The sequence below is a fragment of the Phyllobates terribilis genome, unplaced genomic scaffold (assembly GCF_046119375.1).
Source record: "Phyllobates terribilis strain yellow unplaced genomic scaffold, ASM4611937v1 Scaffold_1__5_contigs__length_1240528914, whole genome shotgun sequence".
NCBI classification, from domain to species: Eukaryota; Metazoa; Chordata; class Amphibia; order Anura; family Dendrobatidae; genus Phyllobates; species Phyllobates terribilis.
The window spans coordinates 1,148,262,175-1,148,285,952 of NW_027362761.1; the positions used below are offsets into that span (position 1 = coordinate 1,148,262,175).

A 23,778-nucleotide genomic window follows, 5' to 3' on the forward strand; every position below is an offset into this window, starting at 1 on the left:
GCTCCAATCCTTACAAGGGGTCATGTGAATATTACCGGTGCCTCCCTATAACAAAAGGAGAGTATTTAAACACCCAAACCAGGGTGTTAATTAGAGCAGGAGGGAGGTAGCTGCTGGGTCCTAGAGTGAGACCGATTCTAAGAAGGTGTCTGTAATGCCAAATGAAGAGATCTTCTACCAACTGCAGGGCGACTGTCTGTCACATCAGACACACCCATGACATCTCAACTTTCACAGATAGCAAGCGGTCAGCATTGAGGAGGCAATAGAAACACTTCAATGGGCCCAGTTTGTGTTGCCTCCTTTACTTTTGAGCCACACCTCTTTGACTATCGTTTTCTCTTTTGTGTGATTGCATTGCATTTGGTGACTGCTATCAATACGTACATCATTGATTCCTTTTCTATCTGTAATTTTTTCTATATTTATCTTTTGTCATTTTTTATTGTAGACCTAATAAACTTTAGGTTTTATATTTGGGGTTGTAGTTTTCTGGGAGCTAACTAGAACATATGCCCTAGGCTGGTATCACTTTACTCTGTGATTTTATATAATCAGGTATTGTACTGTGCACAACTTTTAGGGCAAACTACTCCCTGAATCCAAGTTATTTTGGTGGATACTGTATACTACATCTTACTGTTGTAAATTGTATAGGTTCAGGGCTGTGAAAAACTGAGATTTGTGCAAATGTATTGTGTTCCAATAGAAGTTGCTGAAGGACATGTTGTCAAATTACCCTCCATTTGTGGCCTTTTTCTCTTGGGGTGATGAGATGGCTTTATTTTCCAGGAAGTGTCTCATGCAATAAAAAAAAAAATCAGCAGCAGCAGATAAAACTGTGATTTTATCAAAACTAAAGTAAGCAGCCCAGTAAGTGGCACATCATTGGAATCGGGGTCGGTGTCTCTACATCATGCTGCTCTCAGATTAGGTTTCAAAAACCTGGTGGCAGATTCCCTTTTAAAAGGGTTTTTGCTAAATCATCTGAAAACATCATGATGCACGCAAAGAGATTCTGATTCCAACGATGTATCACTTTAGTTTAATGGGTGCAGTGGTTCTGACAATATCAGAGCTTTTAAATTTAGCATGAAGCAGAGCTGAGAAAGATAACCCCGCCCACACCAATCTCTGTATGTGCATAGTCTATAGACAGTGAGGTGCTTATCACAGTAGGGGGCGGAGTCGGATGAGTGTCTGTTAGTCAAAACAATCAACAGGTGGTAAAACCTTCAGTCCAAGTAAACAACAGCACACAGCCTGACATGTAACACATCATTGAATTCTGTGTTTTAACCCCTACCATATGTTGTCCTCAGATTACATAGCAAAAAAAACAGCTGACAGAGTCCCTTTAACAAAAGATTACTGGATTAGACTCTGTTTGATGTATAAACAAAACTGTGGAATTATTTTAAAGGGAATCTGTCACATCAAATGTGCAGTTTGTCAGCTGCATGTTATAAACTGAGCAGATTGATATATAGGTTTATGGGGAAAGATTCAGTATAATGAGTATTTTATTCATAAAAATGTCTGCTCATTTTGGGCTTAGGAGTCCAGTGGGCGGTCCTAATGAGTGACCTGGACTCCTGAGCAAGAAAGAGCAGGGATTTGAGTGAATAAAATACATGATATACTGAATCTTTTCCCAGAAACCAATATATCAATCTGCTCAGCTCCTCTTGCTCTATGACATGCAGCCCATAGATTGCACTTCTTTTCTATGGGGACGGTGCCCCTTTAAGCAAGCATTTTTAAAAATGTAAAACATTCCTCATATTCTTTGTTTGCTATACACTTGGATTACGTTATTCTACTGAGTTTTTCTATCTGAAATATCAGAATATTACCTTGTCAGATTAATATTTCACTTCCTAAATGACATTACGTCCCATGTATCCTACGGCACCGAACATGAACATTTATCCGGATATTTATTGTCTATGTTATTTGGTGCCGTCTCTCCCGACAAAGAAGTGAGGCTTAATTCTGTTTGACATCAGCGGCTTGACACCATGCCATTAACTCTTCCCCAGGACATCCGATTGGCAGCCTATCTGACTAAACGATCCATGATACCAGAGGGGATGCTGCAGCGGGTTCTCAGTCTATTGCTTCCCTCCAGCCCCGAGAGCGAAATCGCTTCTCTTCTATATTCAGCGGGTCATAAATATTCAGACAGTGTTACTGAGACTGACAACAATGAGGATGGAGCTGACAGCTGGAGGAAGAGGTAAGCGCATGGCGGCTCCTGCTAGCAAAATCCAATCACATTATATTGTGTAAAAGGCAAAAAAAAATCCATCCATGGGCTGATAACACTGTCAGCGGTCCTCCCGCATCCTAACTGATAATTGTGCGTCTGTTCTTTCGTCTGGACATTAACTTTGAATCCCCCTTTTACTGATCTGAGTCCACATGGGACGACCCTGTGTTATTAAAGTGCATCAATCTGCTCCTTTCTGCAACTGAAATAACATTTTCTTTCTCATTCGGCTCATTATTAAGGCTTGTTTTCTGCAGGATGAGTTGTATTTTTTACTGGAGCCATTCAATTTAAAAAATAAGGCTAAGTTCCCATGATGAGTTTTTTACGCTGCAAGAAAAAGAAAAAATGCAAGAAATCTATTTTACTTAAGGGGTGCAGAAAATCTGCAACTTCAAAAACTCACCAAATACTCATCGTAGGAAGCTAGCCTAAGGGCCTGTGCACACGATACATATTTGTCGCATTTATCAGCGCTGCTTAGACACAAAACCTGATTTCCTAGTGCCAGCAGAATGAATGGGATTTGTTAAGTCTCATGCACACGTTGCTTATTTTTTTTCCTGGCAGATTTGCAACTAATTTACATCTACAGCATGGCAAGTCTTTCAGTGTTTTTGCTGCAGATTACTAATGAATGAGGAAATTTCAAGCATGTAAAAAACATCACAAAAATGCTGCAAAAACATGCATATTTTATGTAACGGATTTACTGCTAATACATCAGGATTTGCAGCAGAATTTTGTGAACATGTGCACATGCCATAATCAGATGGAAAATGGGAAAACGTTCTTTGAAGGGTGGAATGGAAAAAAAGCCCTAGCCATTCCCCTATTGTTTTTTTTTTTTTTCATACATTGTTGGCTTTGGTGTAAATATGAACTGCTTTCTTTCTTCTATGGTCTGTACAATTGTAATAATACCCAATTTATTTAGTTTTTTTAAAATTTTTACTGTTAAAACGTAAAGAAAAATTTACTTATGTTGCCGTATTCTGAGAAGGATAAGTTTATATTTTCCGGTAGTTCAGAATATATACTTTTTTTTCATTTGTTTGGGAGAGGCACAGTGGCAGAAAACAACAATTCTGGCATTTTTTCTTCAACACTTATCCAACATAAGACGTAATAGTACATCCTATATCAGATGGGGGTGTATGGAGCAGGCTCAGGAGCTGGGCCAGCACCATTCCTGGCAAATGGCAGCTGTGTCATATAGCAGCGGCGCACATCTCCCGCCGCCACTTTGTGCTGCAAATTCTGAACGTGTGTTCATACCATAATCAGTAGGAAAATGGGAAAAAAATCATTGTGGGGTGGAATTGAAAAAAAAAAAAAGCCCTAGGAATTCCCCCATTGTCTTTATATATACAGTACCTTCACAAAGCTCCATTGATGGAAAAATGAAAAAGTTTCTGATGGGTTTGTAAAAACTTTTATTACAATTTTTTTTTCTTTACCACTTTGGTATCACTGTAATTATACCAGCCTGAAGAATTATGGTGCTAAGTAAATTTTTTTTTTTTTTACCACACAAAGAAAGCCGTAAAAACAATGATGGAGTTATACTTTTTTTTAACCATTTCACCACACTCGGAATTGTTTTCTTTTTTTCTTCTGTAGTTTGTCTGAAGAAGTAAATGGTGTCATTCATAATTACTACTCGTTCCGTGATCAACCAAGCCCTCATTTGACAACATAGATAGAAGAATAAAATGTTCACATTACGAGATAAATAACATGATAATGTGGTGGCGATACCAAATGTATCAAAGCAGTCACTGATGATCTTGAGATCGAAGGGGTTTGGAGCCATCGGTAATCATACAGTTAGGCGAGTGCCTGCTCCCATACTTCACCTGTACATTTATGATGAAAGTTTTCTAAGGGTGCTTTCACATTGCGTTTAGTTACACGTTTGTGGGTCCCGTCGCGGCTAGCGTCCGAACCCCTCCATCCCCCCGCAAAATGGGATTTGGAAGTATGCGCCAACGGGGCTATAGACTATAATGGTGCCGGCAGAGTGAACGTGTGCTCTGCCGTACATCATTTTTGGGCGTGTGTAATAGTGGGGAAGGGCGTAGCCTTCCCTTAGCGCTGAAGTAGTTAAAGGGAGTGTTCCCGTAGTTAAACCCTTCAGGACTGTTGGTAGGCCAAGCTAAGAGGTTAGCATCAGTGGTCCAGTCAGTAGAGAAGAGGGGGGAACCTAGTGCCCTGACCAAGCCTTGAGTGTTACAGAGCTTGATCCTGGCATGCCTTGTGGGCTGCAGTACCTGTAATCAGCCACAAGATGCCACTGTTCTGGGTAGTTAGTCTCTTACTAAATCCTTCTCCTGGGAAAAAAATTTTGGTCTTGTATCATCTTCAATGTCAGAACTTGATTCGTCATCTGGTTCAGGTATGATTCCACCTTCATCGGAGCTAGGTATCTCTTCCAAGGTAGCAGGGGCCTTGGGTACTGGTATATCTGTGCCATGGGGGATGGGACGAATTGCTGAGTGAAGATTGGGGTATGAAATGCAATGCTTCCATTTGGAATTATACCCTTTTACATGGCATGAACACAAGTAACAGTCGTCACTATGGTTCTTTTGCTCTCGCCATACTATAGGAATCCCATGATGGAAAGCTTTTTTCTTACTCTTGAACCAATTTCGGAGGTCCTCAACACACCGTTTGCACTCTTTATGAGGCGCCCAAACTTTATCTTGATCTCCAAGTTTCAGTGCGAAGTATGTGAAGTACTTTTTTCACAAAGTTTGTAATATTCAGCTGTTGATTCAACACTGTACATTCACCACAAATGAAACAGAAACGATCAGGCGAATTACTACACTTCAGCAAAGACATAGCACTAATTTGGGGAAACACGGTTGATGAATGAAATTCCAATGCAAGTTTCTTGAAAGCATAAGGAGCTTTCATGATGTCATTAACCACCTGACTGCCACCAGCCAATCACGCAGTTCCTGTTGATGTTAATGGGGAAAGAACATAAGCTGCCTGCCGATGATTCACACCAGAATTTGCAGAAGAACCTATAGGTTTGTGGCAAGTCCTGACTTTTAGGATTTTTTTTTTGTAATTTTTTTCGTTATCAAAACACCATAATACCCGGAAATTATATGAAAATAATCAAACAGCTTTTTAGCTGAGCTTTGATTGCTATGAACAACAAAGACTGTCCTTGTCCATAGCAGCCGTTTACAGATGAGCTTTAATTTTTTTTTCATCCAAAAAATTAAGTGATAAATTGGGCTGTGCTATCTCTGTCTGCAGTCTCCAGTTCACCATTTTCTTGCTGTGTTTTTATTAGGCTTGTGCCAGTGGTAATAATGAACGATTCTCAACCTGCTGCATATGTCCTGAGCAGATGTACAATGGCTGGCGATCAGACGACCTGTGACTTTATTAATGATGATAAATGTTATTTATAGAGCAGGATGTAATGGTTGAAGGCCGGTGATCTCCCCCCATGTAAACGTTGACCTTACATCAGGGATGTTCAACTCAAATACACAGAGGGCCAAAAGGTAAAACTTGGGCAAAGTCGCGGGACAACCTTGATATTTATTAAAAAAATGTCTACAATTGAGGAAGTTTTTCCTTATCAAATATAATGATGAACCTTTTAGTATGGAAACAAACTTAAAGCGATTGTACCACGAACAAAGTATTTTATTCTAAGATCTATTAATTATAATGTAAACACATAATCACAAATGGGGCATACTGGAATAATATAATATGTTATATAAGAGCAGTAAAAAGTATATATGGCCCAGTGGCCTAATTTAAATAGAACAAAGGATAAAACACCTCGAATCAATAAATAAAACAGATAATAAAGTATGATGGCAACAAAAGTGCCCCCCCAAATACAGTATGATATCCCCACTGTGAATTCCTCCACAGTACCCTCCATACGCACAATATGATAACCCTACTGTACCCCCCGAGCAAAGTATGGTGACCCATCACAGTATAATGACCCAACTGTGATCCCCACACAGCCCTCCACACAGTATAATGTGCCCACATAGTCCTCCATATAGGATAATGAGCCCCACATAGCCCTCCATACAGTATAATGGCCCCACATAGTCCTCCATACAGAAAAATGGGCCCCGTGTAGTCCTCCATAGAGTATAATGAGCTACACATAGTCCACTTTACAGTATAATGGGCCCCACATAGTCCTCCATACAGAATAATGGACCCCACATAGTCCTCCGTACAGTATAATGGGCCTCACATAGTCCTCCATACAGAATAATGGGCTCACATAGTCCTTCATACAGTATAATGGTCCCACATAGTCCTCCATACAAAATAATGGGCCCCGCGTAGTCCTCCATAGAGTATAATGGGCTCCACATAGTCCTCTTTACAGTATATTGGGCCCCACATAGTCCTCCATACAGTATATTGGGTCCCACATAGTCCTCCATACAGTATAATGGGCTCCACATAGTCCTCTTTACAGTATAATGGGCCCCACATAGTCCTCTTTACAGTATAATGGGCCCCACATAGTCCTCCATACTGTATAATGGGCTCCACATAGTCCTCTTTACAGTATAATGGGCCCCACATAGTCCTCCATACAGTATAATGGCCCCACATAGTCCTCCATACAGAATAATGGGCCCCACATAGTCCTCTTTACAGTATAATGGGCTCCACATAGTCCTCTTTACAGTATAATGGGCTCACATAGTCCTCCATACAGTATAATGAGCTCCGCATAGTCTTCCATGCAGAATAATGGCCCCACATAGTCCTCCATACAGGATAATGGGCCTCACATAGTCTTCCATACAGAATAATGGACCCCACATAGTCCTCCGTACAGTATAATGGGCCTCACATAGTCCTCCATACAGAATAATGGGCTCACATAGTCCTTCATACAGTATAATGGTCCCACATAGTCCTCCATACAAAATAATGGGCCCCGCGTAGTCCTCCATAGAGTATAATGGGCTCCACATAGTCCTCTTTACAGTATATTGGGCCCCACATAGTCCTCCATACAGTATATTGGATCCCACATAGTCCTCCATACAGTATAATGGGCTCCACATAGTCCTCTTTACAGTATAATGGGCTCCACATAGTCCTCTTTACAGTATAATGGGCCCCACATAGTACTCTTTACAGTATAATGGGCCCCACATAGTCCTCCATACTGTATAATGGGCTCCACATAGTCCTCCATACTGTATAATGGGCTCCACATAGTCCTCCATACAGTATAATGGTCACCACATAGTCCTCTTTACAGTATAATGGGCTCCACATAGTCCTCTTTACAGTATAATGGGCTCACATAGTCCTCCATACAGTATAATGAGCTCCGCATAGTCTTCCATGCAGAATAATGGCCCCACATAGTCCTCCGTACAGGATAATGGGCCCCAAATTAAAAAAATAATTATCCACCTATGTTCCCCCTGCTGGTCTAGTCTCAGCAGCAAGTGCTCTGAAGCTCTGCACTGCTCGGCACAGCGAGCGCGAAATAGTGACATCATTGAGCCCACTGCGCTGAGACGTCAGGCACAGAGGGAGAATGATGGGGGAGGAGTGGACGGCTCACTTTTTCATCATTGCTTGCAACTGTATTGGCATCCCGGATGCATTTGAAAATGCGATGCCGGGAGGTGCCAGGGTCACTTGCCAAATATAATCACCCTGCGAGCCAGATTTGGCCCACGGGCCAGAGTTTGACATGTGTGCCTTAAATAGAAAGATCTTCGATAGTTATTTAACAAGCACGTCTTTTTTTTATTTGTTAGTTGTTTCTTTTAATAGCTGCAGATTTGTGCATTCGATGTAATTTACGGAACATTGATAGTATGCACCGGCCACATACCTCACATCGGGAGAGCCACAGAGCTCTTTCATCTGCTCATCTTTTAAGATTTATCCTGAAAATGCACACTGCAGGGGTGAATCAATCTTCCAGACCTCTGAGTAATAAATCTAGGGTGCAGCGGAGAAGGATTAGGTGTGTATCTGAAGGACAGATCTCTGGTGACGAATACGAGCAGCATTAATTCTTATTTCTATTTTCTACTCCAGAAAACAGCAGGAGCTGTGGACGGTCCTCGAAAAGCGGATCAGGGAAGGTCTGGTGAACACTGATGAGGACAAAAGTCCGTTATCTGCCAGAAAGAAACGAAGGTGAGTAATGAAGTAACGGGATATCATCATAAATTAATAATTATCTATTATTCCTAAAGATGTAAAGGCCACCATACACATAGATAGAGCCAACCATCTAATGCGTATGGGGTCTTCTCTGAGATGTATGGGCACCTTAATGACCTCAACTATGCTGGAGTCCTCCTTGGACAGGGTGAGAAGAAGCTCTGCCTATAATCGGGCAGATTATAGGCAGATTATTATTAGATTATTACTTTTACTTGCACCTCTGTGTCACTGTGAGAGAGCCTCTGCCAGACTCCTCTGGCAGCAGCTTATCTCCAGGTAGAACAAAAGGATTGACCGCTGAAATTCAGTGAGCCGGATGCTTCTCTCCTCCAACATCTGTCGGGGGAAAGACGGCAGACCCCCACACATTTAGTATCACTTGATCTCACCGATAACAAAGGGTTGAACCAACTTTAGTATAATATCTATAGGGGTCCTAAAGAGAATGTGTTATCAGAAAATGATCTATTGTTTAAATCAGGTTTTTGTGTTGCTTATATATATATGTATGTATATGTCTGTGTATCTGTGTATGTATGTGTGTGTGTTTGTGTGTATATATATAACTAGCTATTGAACCTGTTCTACGCCCGGGTGGCGAGCATTTTTATTGGTATATGGTCTCCCATGTTGGTATGTGCTGCCCCCCTCCTTGTATGCGTGGCACCCCTCATCCCTATTCTGGTATGCGTGGCACCCCTCATCCCCAATCCTGGTATGCGTGTCTCTCCTCATCCCCAATGCCATTATGCGTGGCACCCCTCATCCCCAATCCTGGTATGCGTGTCACCCCTCATCCCCAATCCTAGTATGCGTGTCACCCATCATCCCCAATCCTGGTATGCGTGGCACCCCTCATCCCTATTCTGGTATGCGTGGCACCCCTCATCCCTATTCTGCTATGCGTGGCTCCCCTCATCCCCAATCCCGGTATGCATGGCACCCCTCATCCCCAATCCCGGTATGCGTGTCACCCCTCATCCCTATTCTGGTATGCATGGCTCCCCTCATCCCTATTCTGGTATACGTGGCTCCCCTCATCCCCAATCCCATTATGCGTGGCTCCCCTCATCTCTATCCTGGTATGCGTGGCAGCCCTGATCCCCAATCCCGGTATGCGTGGCACCCCTCATCCCCAATCCCGGTATGCGTGGCACCCCTCATCCCCAATCCCGGTATGCGTGGCACCCCTCATCCCCAATCCCGGTATGCGTGGCACCCCTCATCCCTATTCTGGTAAGCATGGCTCCCCTCATCCCTATTCTGGTATACATGGCTCCCCTAATCCCGGTATGCGTGGCACCCCTCACCCCCCCACTATACACACATCCCCAAAAAAATAAACCGTTATACTCACCTTTCTTCTCTGTACTCCAGCGCTGCAGCGTCCTGTTCTGCCGGAGGCCGGGGGAGGAGTGCGGTGACAGAGCACCGCGCTGTCCGGCGCCAGAGCACCGCGCTGTCCGGATCCATTTTGCTGAAGACACACTGTAAATGTGTCTTCAGTAAAATGGCGCCGGATAGCGCTATGCGCACGCGCCGATCCGACGTCTCACTCCGCCCCTGGTCTCCGCTGAAGAGAGGCGCCGCAGCAACGCTCCTCCCGGTCAGGTAAGTATGGTGCAGTGTGCGTTCAGTGCCTACGCATACCGTCATCTCCGACGCCATACACCTCCTCTTACATGTAACGGCTGGATGCGGTCTTCTGTCTGGAGCCAGACTGCGCGTCACGCATGCGCAGTCTATCGAGGCTTCGGACAGAGACACGCATCCCCGGTTATATTATAGATATAATTTTTTTTTTTTTTTTTAATTTTGTCTTTTTTTTTTCCCTCCATATCAGTCTTTTTTTTAAAAAAGCAAAATTAGTAACCTCGCAATTTTCAGCAGACTCTTTATCAGCAGAGGCATGATTACAATGACAGGTAGCTCCTTTATACACAATAGCTAACATAGGATCCACCAATCACAATAGGTCACGTCACAGCTCCCCTGCTCCCCCTTCCTTCACAATGACCTTTGCACACGCTCATTATTTGCTTCAATACAATGGATAAGGTCTGATTATGCTCATTGTGGCTAATGTATGTGTAAAGGAAGTATAAATCTAAAATAGTCCCAGTGGTCACTGGAAAAACTGCAAGATTTCTCATTTTTATTTTTAATACAGATTTTGATATGGAGAAAAAAAACATTCCCATTTAAAAAATATAGATTTAAAGGGGTTGTCCACTACTTTTACATTTTACTTATCCTACAGATAGGGCATCAATGTATGATCGGCCGGGGTCTCGCACGCGGCACCTCCGCCGATCAGCTGTTATCGGTGGCGGCGACAACCGGCCGTAGTTACTCACCTGCGGGGCTCCGCCGTCAAGTGGTAGTGGCTGCCGCGGTGTACTGCAGATAGGAGGCGGATGTGCGCGTGCGGGACCCCGGATGATCATACATTGACGCCCTATCTGCAGGATATGGCATCAATGTAAAAGTAGTGGACAACTCCTTTAGCACAAAAACCTGATCTAAACAATAGGCCATTTTCTGATGACACATTCCCTTTAAGAGTCAGTCAATGACTCTTGTGTCAGTTGTAAAGAGGTCTATGTATTTTAATGCATCCTTGCTGCACAATTCTCACCCAATGTTAAACACAGACATCTTGGGGGTCATTTTTCTTGTTTCAATGGTTTATTGGGTTTTAAATTTTAACAAAGAAACAAAGAAAATAAACAATTGTAAACTATAAAGCTAAATCATTGCTCTTATGGTGTACACCAAATTTACTGCCCTAATATGTTTTTTTTACTTTTTCTGCTGCTTACAGTTTTGTTCTAAAAAGTGGGTAGAGCTTATTGGAAGAGGTCAGGTCCACGTGTGGCCTGAAAAATGTACCACAATTTATGGCAGAAAGTGGCTGAAATTATCGAGCAAATTAATGACATCCAAAGACTGGTGTAGATCTGATTTTCTGGTGCGCTAAAAGAAATCCCTACTAAATCCATAGGTATCCTATTAAAGGCGTTGTTCATTTAAAGGGATTATCCAGTTAAAGGGATTTTTTATCTATGGGTCTAAGCAGTTAGTTGCAGGTAGTTGCTAACTAACCTGCCTGTTCTGCTCTGTGATGAACTCTCGCAGGTCAGAGCAGTAACGGAGCGCTCCTGACTCCAATTTTCCTGCTTCCTGTAACATCACATTGACAGAGCAGTTGCTTCTCTTCGTCTCTGCTCTGTCGACAGGGCATCACTGCTCATGTCATGTTCATTGACAACCGGCTCAATCTAACTCAACGGAGAGCCCTGACATCACGGAAAGAATGAGAATCACTGCCAGGAACAGTCCGTGTCTACTCTGAGCCAGGTGAGATCAATTACCTGCCGATAAGTGCTTAGACCCATAGGAAACAAAAAAGTCTAGAATAACCACTTTAAGAATACCCATTTAGATATACCCCTAGTGGTAGAGCGGCTCGCTCGGCAGCGCTTAGAAGTAGACACAGGAACGCTGTCTCTTTAAATCTTCCACTGGTTTATTAAAGATACTGCATAAACCAGTGCTGGCTTAGCAAAATAAACACAGACTTTCTGGCCTAACGAGAAAACAAAACATAACGTATGGCACAATCCGTGTTGCTGCAGGTATCCACCCGCTCAGGAACCAACATATAAAGGTTCAGCTTTCCTGAACACAAAGACAGCTCTGGAGCTCCCAACTCCAGACACACCCAACAATGAATCAGCCAGAAGACTGTGTATTTATCCTCTGGACTCAACCCTGGAGTGGAGATATGTTGAACAGTCTCCCACCCACTCTACAGTTGTTCAATCAACCTAGACCTAAACATGGTCGATTAACCATGCTCAGCACTTAGTGTGCTGGAGCATTTTTCTAGGTACAGATCACTGAAGCTAACAACCTCAGTGATACATATCTCACCTTCAGTACTTTGCCAGTGACTTTGTCGCACCTTTTTCTAAAAATTCTGAGTTAAATAGTAGAGTTCCTCTGTTTAGGATCTTTATTTCTTGGGTAAAGGGTATCTCTCACTTTAGAGGACCTGGCCTGTCCTACATTATACTGACAACCCATTAATTTGAATGGACACTGTGTAATGATTAATTTTTCCCGTGGGGACGCTGTAGGGAATTTGCACACTTATTGCTTGATCACAAGGGGTCCAGGCAGTAGACCACTTCAAAAGCAATCAACTTATTGTCGAGGGACCTTTTCAACATAGTAGATATTATCCAAAGCGAAGAACCCATTTTAGAAAAGAATATTTTGTGATGAAACACTGGGTTATCCAATGTCGGACCAAACTCTTGGTCCCGGCACTGCTACATGCCTATTAGGAGACCACACCGCCAAGCTGATGGCAATGAGTCATAGCGAAGAACAGTGCCGGTTCTATAATTAGATGTTTCTAGGAAAGGCACATTAATGAGGCCGGCATTGTCCGTGCTGCTACGCTTCATCACCGATGTGAAGTCTCACCCTGTGGAGTTTCTTTGTGTACGGTTTTGTTTTCATACGTCTTACTATAATGGTTAGTCGTCTATCTAGAAGCAGCAGACGTCAGGTAATAGTAGGTTATTACCGCTGTCATATTGCGGGATGTGAGTGCTTTCTGCCGACAGATTCAAAGCCGAAGGAGCGACATCGGACTAAAACACAACATATAAACAACAATTAAAGGTATCACACTCAACAGTCCATTAGTTTTACATTTATGCATTTAGGTTTTTTTAGTAACATTTTGGACTAATGGCTGCAGGGTGTGAGTTTTAGGGACTGCTGATTTTTCATAAGCGTGATGTTATGTGTCACTTTAAAGGGCTGTTCGACGGAGGTCCAAAACTTGGCAGCCCCACCGATCAGCTCCGGTGGTGGCCAGATGTAGCAATTATGGAGCTGAACATCACCGCTCCGTCAACTGTTTAGCGGCCTCTGATAGGTAAAGCAGATCCACTTGATCAGCCCTGCAATTGCAATATCCAGCCATCAGAGTAAAGAAAAGCTGATTGGTGGAGATGCCAGGGGTCAGACCCTCACACATGTTCATTAATGGTTATAAGTTCTTGTGAACAACAAACAACTTTGCAATTTACTTCTTATTAAATTCTCAAAATTGAAGGGATCTTTCATTCCAGTTTACTGTTCGTAACTAAGGTATCCTAGGCAAGGAGCGCGCGCTTGAAGGTTGTTCGCTTTATAGCTTCCAAGCGATGCTCTGAAGCTGGATTCAGTTAGCTGCAGTCCCTTTGTGCTTCTCCCATACTGCAAAGGCTAAGCAGCATTATGGAGCACACAGTTCAGACCGGCGGCTCGACCATGATGCTGATCTGAACTGTCTATCTTCAGGAGCACACCGTTCCCGGAAAAGCAGGAAGCTGGGAGGCAGAGGAGTAGTGCGCACCAGCAGACAGAATAAATGCATACCCTTTTATAGTTGTGTTCCTAGTACAAGAAGTTGTACCCCATCTGCATCATAGGTGACAACTTCTTATTCAGTGGGGGTCTGACCCCCTGAGACCACCACTGATCTCCAGAATGAGCACTATTCTCTTCCATCAGAATGGAGCAGCAGTGCACGTGCTCGACCTCCCCACCATCCATTCCTTATAGGACTGCCAGAGAAAGTGGAGAACAGCACTCTGCTTTTTCCAGAAGTCCCATAGACATGTAGAGTTCCGCTTCGTTCTGACCGAAAACAGAAGTGTCCTATTCTGGCGATCAGACCTTAGGAGTCTTAAAAAGAATCTGTCAACAGAATTTCACACCCCAAACTATTAATATGCGTATGTAGCTCTTTCAAAGAGAAGTCCAGCAATACCTTTATATGGCCAGTCCGTTCCTCCATTACTGAGAGATCAGCCTATAAATTGATATGCAAATAACACTGAAGAGCTATTTGTAGATCTGAAGCCTCTGTCACTCCAGCTCTATTCCCCTCCCAGCATGGCTTCCTCCTGGTTACCTGACAGCCTCTATGCTCTGTGACTTTAGGCAAAAGAGTTGTCAGTCAAGCAGGAAGAAGCAATGCTGGGAGGGAATAGAGCTGGAGTGACAGAGGCTTCCAATCTACCATAGCTCTTCAGCTTCATTTTGATATCAATTTAAATGCTGATTTTTCAGTAACGGAGTAATGGACTGGTCATGTAAAGGTATTGCTGAACTTGTCTTTGAAAGCTTCACAAGCATATAAATAGTTTGGGAAGTGAAATCCTGCTGACAGATTCCTTTTAATGGGGACCTATCCGTTCTCCTGAATGTTTGTTTTAGTCAGTACCTGTATTCTCCATAAAGTTTCAGAGCATATTTTCCTATAATTTTATATTGTGTCTTTCCACGGTTATTCCTCTTAGAATTCATGATAGCATGTACAATCGTGTAACCATTCCTCTTATCAAAGGGTGTGTCTCTACATTATGGGAGCTGATTGGACAGGAAGTAATGACACGTCTCCAACTGGAAACACCCATTTGTCAATCAGCCATAAATGTCAATGTGGAATAATAGGAGAACGGCACAACTTAGAGATATAAGGAAAAATATTCCGGAATTGTTGTCATATGGAGAATACATTTATTTACTAACACAGACATGTAGGGGGGGTGACAGGTTCACTTTAAGTAAACCCTGTTGACTAACTAACAGTAGTCAGGTAAATCTGGCCATAGAAGGGTTATCCAGAAAATGGTAACTGGATCTACCCCATAATATTTCACCTATTAAATGTTTGTTAAAAGCTGGATATGGTATTCTTTAGTCTTGGCTTGTTCTTTCTTGCCTTATTTACATTCCTGTCTGGTTCAGGCATAATTCACTTTTTTTTCCTTTTAAAATGATTTTTTTTGTGTTCTTGGAAATGCATTAAATATTGTTTTTTTTCGATTCTGCTTTATCCTGCAGATTTCTCTGTACTTATAGTACAAAAAAAGTACAAAGTCTATGGAATTACTGTTTGTGTGAAGTTAAATATGCATCTTTAGCAATCGGGCTGGTGCTATGTAATAACTATTGCATATGTAGCTCTGCTGACAGGACAACTGTGCAAAGTTTTACATGGGCCTGCAGATTGGCTTGGTGATGGATCTCCAGATGGGCCTGCAGCTGGGCTCACAGCATGAAGCATCTGAAAGCCTGGAGCACAATAAAGCATCTGTAAAATAGGCCAACAAAGTTCCTGCGTCCCAATACCTTTGAGCTCCCTCCTTTTGCTTTGCACAGTTTACCATATAATAATTAATAAATAGATTAACTTTTGATAATTTTTTCATGAATACAGCAATACCCAATATGTTTATTTTTTATATATTTTTTAATGGGGTAAAGTCAGGATGATTCTAAGTTTATATTTTATAAAACCTTTTTTCCTATCACCCATGACAGCACCACAACGAGAGAGAGGGGATCCGCCCTTCCAGGACAGGAAACCTACAGAATAAAAGGGTGGCGCCTCTCCACCACCTCAGTTGGTTTCCTGTCCTTGAGGGGGAACCTTGTTAAAACGGCAGCAGAAGAAAGAAGAGAAGATTATTCCCAGACCTGGGCCGGTCGGTTTCCAACAAGGCACAGTCCTGGCGCCGGCCGCAGCAGAGGACCTGGAAGCGTTCCTGCCTGGGGTCAGCAGCTCGAGCTTTGATCGGCGCACTGTTGGAGGCTCCCCTGCCTGGGGTTGACCAGGGGTTGACCAGTATTGTTCAGGCACGGACGGATGGAGAGGAACAGGCCTGTGACTTGGTCCAGACTCCGAATCCGCACAGCTGGTGGTGAGTGATCTTTGTGAATGTTTACTTTGTTTATCGGGCCCTTTCCTTGTTATGGTTACTAGCAAAGGCTGAAGGAAGTTAGCACAAAACTCAAAAATGGGTGTGTGTGCGCTCTGTAAGACCCCATCTGGGCCAAGGGACTCATGCTTTAAATTTGGCTTCAGGACGGAAGCTGGACCTTAGACCTCTAGGCTGAAGTTAGCCACATGTCTGGGCCACTCAGAGCCTCATGATTGGCCTTCAGAATTTACCACAAAAATGAGCCTCAATCTGCTCAGTAAATGTTAAAGTAACACTCAGAGGTTTTTACTGTTGTCCTCCAGTCTGTTTACTCCATCCATAGGACGGCACATGGTGTTAATACAGCACATGGTCTCTGTGAAGGTCTGCTGTCCAGCTGCGTCTCATCAGTTGGCTCCTTTGGGTGGGGCTAATCTGACAATTGAGATTTACCACCAGAAGGAAAGATTTATCCTTCATTCATATGGTTTACTCATTTAAATAAAAATCTGAGCTCAGTGCCTCACAGTGCCTTATAAAGCCTCTCTGCGCATGACAGAGAGCACATCATAGTGCTTCATAGCATAGCGCTTTATAGCACATCATAGTGCCTCACAGCGCCTCTTGGCACATCATAGTGCCTCATAGCGCCTCATATCACATCTTATTGCCTCATAGCACATCTTAGTGTCTCATAGTATAGCGCCTCATAGTACATCATAGTGCCTCATGGCACATCATAGCATAGTGCCTCATAGTATAGCGCTTTATAGCACATCATAGTGCCTCACAGCGTCTCATAGCACATAATAGTGCCTCATGGCACATCATAGTGCATCATAGCATAGCGCTTCATAGCACATCATAGTGCCTCATGGCACATCATAGCATAGCGCCTCATAGCACATCATAGTGCCTCATAGCACATCATAGTGCCTCATAGCAGATCTTAGTACCTCATAGCATAGCGCTTTATAGCACATCATAGTGCCTCATGGCAGATCATAGCATAGTGCCTCATGGCACATCATAGCATAGTGCCTCATGGCACATCATAGCATAGTGCCTCATGGCACATCATAGCATAGTGCCTCATGGCAATTCATAGCATAATGCCTCATAGCACATCACAGTGCCTCATAGCACATCGCTTCATAGCACATAATAGTGCCTCATAGCGCTTCACAGTGGCTCATAGCACATCACAGTGCCTCATAGTACTTCAGTGCTTCATAACGCATCATAGTGCCTCATAGCACATCATAGTGCTGTATAGCGTCTCCTAGTGCTTTATAGTGCCTAATGGCATAGTGCCTCATAGCACTTCATAGCGCCTTATGGCTCTTCATAGCGCTTCATATCATAGTGACTCATAGCATGTCATAGTGCCTTATGGTGCATTCATAGTGCTGTATAGTGCCTTTTAGTACCTCATGGGGCCTCATAGTGTCTCTCGGTGCTTCAGGGTGCCCATGTGCCTTGTAGTGCTTTATAGGGTGTCTGTGCCTTGTAGCGCCCCTGTGCCTCATAGTCCCTCTTTGTAAAGGTACTGGTTCCACAACTAAGTTTATGTCTGACAAAACCAAGTTCAGCAACTGTAAACTGTGCATGGCAAGCTTACCGGATTCAGTTGGAAACATATCCTAGCCTCTATTTTGAGACAGAGGGTGGCAGTATTCCTGGCTGGTGCTCAGCTGGCTCGGTGGAATGCCGGTTGGAGGCAGGTGACCATAAGAGCGCTTCCTAAGTTTTGCAAGTTAATAATAAACCTTGTAGGGTTTCACTCTTAAAGGTAGGAGGCATCATGTAGTTCTCATACAGTCATTGTGTGTTTGGTCCAATCGAGCACAGTTTTATTGCTTTTTACAGATTGCACAGAAGTCATAAACATTAATATTTCTGGTCTTGTCCAAGCTCTGACTAAATAGGACAGACCCTGACTACTCATACAGCTCAGCTAACCAAGCTTGATCAAACAAAACAATATTTATCTAGGGCAACCACTGATACTTGTGGAGTCTGGCCTGTGTCTCTGATTAGCTCCAAGACACATACCTTCTGCTCTGCTCTCCAGCAGTCTGACTGAGGTGAATGCCTAGCCTGCTCTGGTGCTTAGCTCTCCAGGTGCCCTAATCAAGACTTGTAAAGCTATTCTTTAACCCAGGCCTTACTGGATTTGCTACAACCCGAAGGGGCTGTACAGATTCCTGAAAGTTAGATCATTGGAAATGGACTCTATAAGACCTGCTAGTAAATCTGCAGTTCCAGATTGCTATATAGTAGTATAGGCGTTTAAGGAGGTATACAATCAGGTTCCAATTCACATGAAACATCAAATTTCCTGAGAATAGTTCTTGCATAAAATGAGGATTTAGGCTTTCAGTTTGTGTCCTTCCATTCAGATGTTAATGAGCCTTAAGGCTTTATGGAGAATTATAGTAGTTAGGACAACTCTCATATCGAAGGAAGAGGCATTTACAATAGTTTACCTCAACTATTTCAGGATTATGGGCAGATTCATCGAGCGCTGCAGAACTCACTGGGCAGTGAGTAAGAGTTGTGGTCTCCCAACGTAGAATAAGGAGTCCTGCTATATGTTAAAATTAATAAGCAGTCTGGCCACAACTCTGAACAAGGCAATATTGCTGTTAATAACTCTAATCTCCTACATTCCAGTAGTAGCATGGTCACGGGTACACACCCGGGGGCTGCCTCTAAAGACCCGGTTCCTCTAACCTAAAGAAGCTTTAGGCAGTATATAAGAAAGCTCCATTAATCTATACATGGTCACCATGTAAAGGTCTTGTCATACAACAGAGTAGCTTTATCTTGCGTAAAACATTATGTAGGAACTCTGCCAAGATCCCTAATGACACTTATGTCTAATCAGTTCAGTTGGTGAAGTCTCACCTTTTATCTTTAACAGCACCTCATATAAAGAGGAAGAGAATTGCAAGTGGACCTTTTTAGCCGTAGACTACTGGAACAGTGTCCAACCTGCATTGAATAAGCCAGGAATGTGAAAGTGAGTTTTGGATCTAGACCCAATTTCAGTCCAAAGATGGCACCCTGGGATCTGAATTCAGTGCTTACGGCTCTAACAAGCCTTCGCTTGAAACCATGGATTCAGGGTCTTCACATTAAAGACTATTATCCCGGTGGCCCTGACTTCAGCATGGTAAGTTAGTGACATTCAAGCTTTGTCGGTTAATCCTTTGTTTATACAGATCCTAGTAGATGGGCCGGTTGGTTCCGTAGCTACCCTATCTTCCGAAGATGGCTTCCATAGAAGTCAGGAAATTGTGCACCCTACTTTCTGTGCTAATCCGGGGAATCCATGGCTGAACAATAAGAAAGCGGATGTCCCGATCAAGCATTTTGTAAGGTTGCGATTCAGTCTTCATCTTGCACCTTCTATAGACACTATAGGCTTGATCTGGGATCTTCTGCTGTCCTTTCCTTTAAGAAAACTGTTCTACAGGCTGTGGTCCCACCCTAACTTTAAAGTTTTTTCTCTGTAAATCTCTCGTTGTGGTGCTGTCATTGGTGATAGGAAAACACTAAATTACTTACCAGTAATGTGATTTTCCTGAGCCCATGACAACATCCTTATATTCCCTCCCATCATGGGTAGAAGTTGATCACTTCATTTCCTTCGTGGTGTTTGATTCACGCAGTGTGTAGAAGGAAAAATCATGGGATATATAACTATTAAGTAGTGTCCTCTCATGCTCTGTAAACAACGGAGGTGGTGGAGAGGCGCCGCCCTTTTATTCTGTAGGTTTCCTGTCCTGGAAGGGCGGATCCCCTCTCTCATTGTGGTGCTGTCATGGGCTCAGGAAAATCACATTACCGTTAAGCAATTTAGTGTTTTTCACTTTATTTTTTCGTTTTCCTTAGGGGACTTGAACCTGTGATCTTTTGATTGCTTATTCTATGGCAACCATGGAAGTGTTCAGCAGGCGACGCATTGGCACCCTGTGATTGTGACGTGTAGGGGATAGAAGAGTGACCTAAACGGCATGACACCGTGATCCCGTGCCTTAAATGTATATGGCATTTAAGGGGTTAACAGCAACACTTGAAGCTAGGTCCAGATGCTGCTGTTAGAGGAGGATGACAGCAGTGCAAGGAGATGGCAGAGAGGAGATATGACTTCACCTTTTGTGAATGGTAGATCCTCTGTTGTCTACTCTTTATAGAGGTGTTATCATTCATTTTAGTCCAGTCTGTGATGATAATGAGACTGCTGAAATGAACAAAGTGTGAGTCTTGTATTAAGCCAGTAGGAAAAACTTTTACTTTTTTCTTACATACCATATTTTTCAGATTATAAGACGCATTGGACCATGAGATGCACCCCAAATTTCGGGGATGTAAGTAGGAAAAAAAAGTTTTTTTAATAAAATGGGGGTCCGTCTTATAGTCTGAATTTATGGTAGCTTACCAGGGGAGATGGCAGTGGAGCGGGGTCACAGAAGGCATGGTCGCTGCTGCAGGAGTGGGGCGATACTGAGGGCCCCGGGCTGGGAGGAGTGGGTGTCCCGGCGAGGCTGCGGGTCTTGGGCTTCAAGAAAATGTCTGAGGCAGGAGCAGAGTACATTGATTTTCCGGCAATGGGCTTCCGGAAAATGGCTGCCGGAGCCGCCATCGGCTTCCTGCAGCAGCGACCCAGCCTCCTGTGACCCCACTCCGCCTCCGCACCCCCGCAGTAAGCTACATTTGGATTATAAGACGCACCCCCATTTTCTTGCCAAATTTGGAAGGGGAAAAGGTGCGTTTATTAATCCGAACAATACGATATAAGAAAATAAAATTAAAAATATTTTTAAAATATATTTAACCTAAAAACCTGATTTAAACAATGGGTCATTTTCTGCTGTCACATTCCCTTTAAGGGATACATTTGATAAAGGCTTTCTTAGGATAATGGATCAGTGCACAAGAGATCCTGAGATCAATTTTACTCTTTGTGGCGTGAAAAAGAGCAGAAAGCAGGACAGTAATGTGGAGAGACAGATAATTTGCTGTTTTGTGTGTTTTCCATCCATTAGCGCTGTCTGTTTGTGTGCTACGTGCCGCCTCAGTAGGGGGTTCCTTCAGTGCAGCAGCAATGTGCAACCGCTGACACACTTTCCTGCACGCCGAGAGGTTTTCTAAATTTGTTTTCTTCCTTGTTGGACTGTTTTACCATTACTCTGATCTCATCTCCATACTAATTACATGCTGGAGAGCAGAGCTTTGAGTTTTCTTTGTAATTTAATAGAAAGAGTTGTGGTTATTATACTGTCTGTACAAGGTTAGTTTCCATCCGTGACTGAGCTGCTGGACTGTAAAGTCTGGTAGCTTTTATCATCGCATGATGCTTCTGGTGTAACTCATGTCACATGTGTCAATATGTCACTAAGAAAAAAGTAATACTGACAGATTGGAGATGAGCGAAACTAAAATAATTAATTTTGGGCAAATTTGCTGATTCAACGCAGTTCGAATAAAATCGGTTTGAATCAAAGTGCCCCGATTGGCATGAAAAGACTTTTATTATCTCTCCAGATCCCAAAACTTAATTAACGGATAGGAGACAATTGGTTAAAAATAATAAAATACATTATCTTCCCCAGACCTATGGTCTCACCTCTTCTTACTCTACCTCCTCAAACACTGGATCTGCCAGATCCCACCGCATCCGTCTTCGGTTCTTCTGGCGCTCCCTTCCAGCACCAAGGTCACGTGGTCATGTGGGGGGCGATATAGATCCTTAAAGACAATGATGTGCGTCACCTCGTCACGTTACTACTTGAGACCTCAGAGGTGATGTGCAGAGGTGATACACAACACTGACTTTAATTGCTTCAGTGCCACAAGAACCAAAAAGCTGTGGAGGACCGGAGAGTTGCGTCATACTGAAAGGTGAAGGTCTAGGATAGGTGAGTATTTAGTATTATTATTTTTATTATATTTTATTATATTTTTATGATGTTATTTATTTTTATTTAGTCCTCAAAAGAAAAACAGCAAAGTAGCTAAAATAATACAGATGCAAAATACAGAAACCCATTCACACATCTATCACCCATGAGAAATGAGGGTACTTAGTATTATACTTATTACACTTGGTAGCAGCTCTCCCCTCCAGCTTGTAACGGGGGTCTATAATGGGGACTTTCTCATTCACTCTTTGCTGCTATCATGATAGCTAACATGCATCCTCAAAACACTACAAAACCTAAAGGAATTGCATAGATGATGTACTTTTGTAGTGTCTGGTAGGTAGGATATATTTGCTAGTTGTTCTGGGACTTGAATCGCTCATTTGAGTCTTTTAATGTGTTGTGTTTCAGCATCCTGAAAAGGAAGAGATTACGGCCTGTGAAGCGTGTCTCGTTTTCACACTCAGACAGTCTCTCCAAGCTCCTGAAGGTCGGCCCGAGCTCGGACCAATTTGGAAGTCCAGAAGCTTTAAATATCCCAGATACTGGAGAAAAACTGTTTATTTTCCGAGCTCCCAGTACATCGCCTACTCCTGCATCTCGTCCCAAAAAGAAGCGGAACTTTCTCAATTCCAAGAAGTCCAGAACTGTTTCTACCTAGGGAGAATGAAAATGTTAAATATGTTTTTTTTTGCTAATATTCATGAGGTTGATGTCGTTCTTTTTAAAGCAATGATGAGTTCTTTATTTTTGTAAATAAATATGTACATATATGAAATCTGATTCCAATTTCTCATGAATGATGGAAGTGCTGAATATATTGCAATGTCTTGATTGTACAGGTGTTCAGGTATGCAGTGTGGCTGTCGTTGTTTGGAGTCGGTACGCGGAGACTGAAACAGTTTCTTGGGGGATTTTTTTGTTACAAAACTTTTCAAATTTTAATCTGAAGTAATCAAACTCCAGCTGCATTACAGGCAAATACATGGAGTTGGATGCAAGAAGTCTGTGTGTATCTCTGACCATAGAAGGGAATTGTCATGGGGATACCGCAACAGAGAGGGTCCAGAAGATTACTGCATCTGGTTACACGAACTCCTGCACTTATTAGAACTACTTCACCATCCTATTAAACTAAACAGTGCAAGTTTTTCTTTTTGTCATTGCAACGGTTAATCAGTTCAGTTGATCTCCAGGAGCTCTCTATCCTGAATTGACTCAGCTGTTCTATGTTGTCCACTCCCCTCTGGTATAAATGCTCGCCTCTGGCACTTGGGAGTTGCCAGTGATCGTTCTACTTCCTGGTTTAGTGGTGAAGGAAAAAGTTCAGCATTTGGAGTTGACGGTTGGAGAGTTTTTCTGGAGATTGCTGTGTGGAGTTGGTTTGCGTCTTTATCCTTATCCTCTCATATTTGGTTTCCCCTTCCTATACCTCCTCTGATTTCCACTCTGTTGTATTTGTATCATTGTAGATATCTCTTATCCCTGTTTGTTTACTCCTATTTTTCTGGTTAGTGTTTTCCTATACACTTCGGCCCCTCACCTCCCTGGGTGGGGGAGGGATCAGATAAGGGTTAAGTTAGGAGCA

At 42.9% G+C, this 23,778-nt stretch overlaps 1 protein-coding gene across 4 annotated transcripts in view; it reads left to right on the plus strand.

The window, feature by feature from the left end:
• The window catches only part of EVC2 (EvC ciliary complex subunit 2), a 232,255-nt gene extending 209,287 nt beyond the window's left edge, over window positions 1-22,968 (plus strand). For 2 of the 4 annotated variants that reach the window (XM_073648296.1, XM_073648312.1), the window contains exons 20-22: window positions 2,043-2,239; window positions 8,357-8,458; window positions 15,881-16,148. In XM_073648296.1, the coding sequence (XP_073504397.1) occupies window positions 2,043-2,239; window positions 8,357-8,458; window positions 15,881-16,133 (552 nt within the window). In that variant the 3' untranslated portion in view covers window positions 16,134-16,148. Of the gene's footprint in view, window positions 1-2,042; window positions 2,240-5,709; window positions 5,806-8,356; window positions 8,459-15,880; window positions 16,149-22,601 lie in introns of those variants that run through there. The other 2 variants (XR_012250759.1, XM_073648303.1) reach the window with 2 other exon arrangements.
• The last annotated feature ends 810 nt before the right edge of the window (window positions 22,969-23,778 follow it).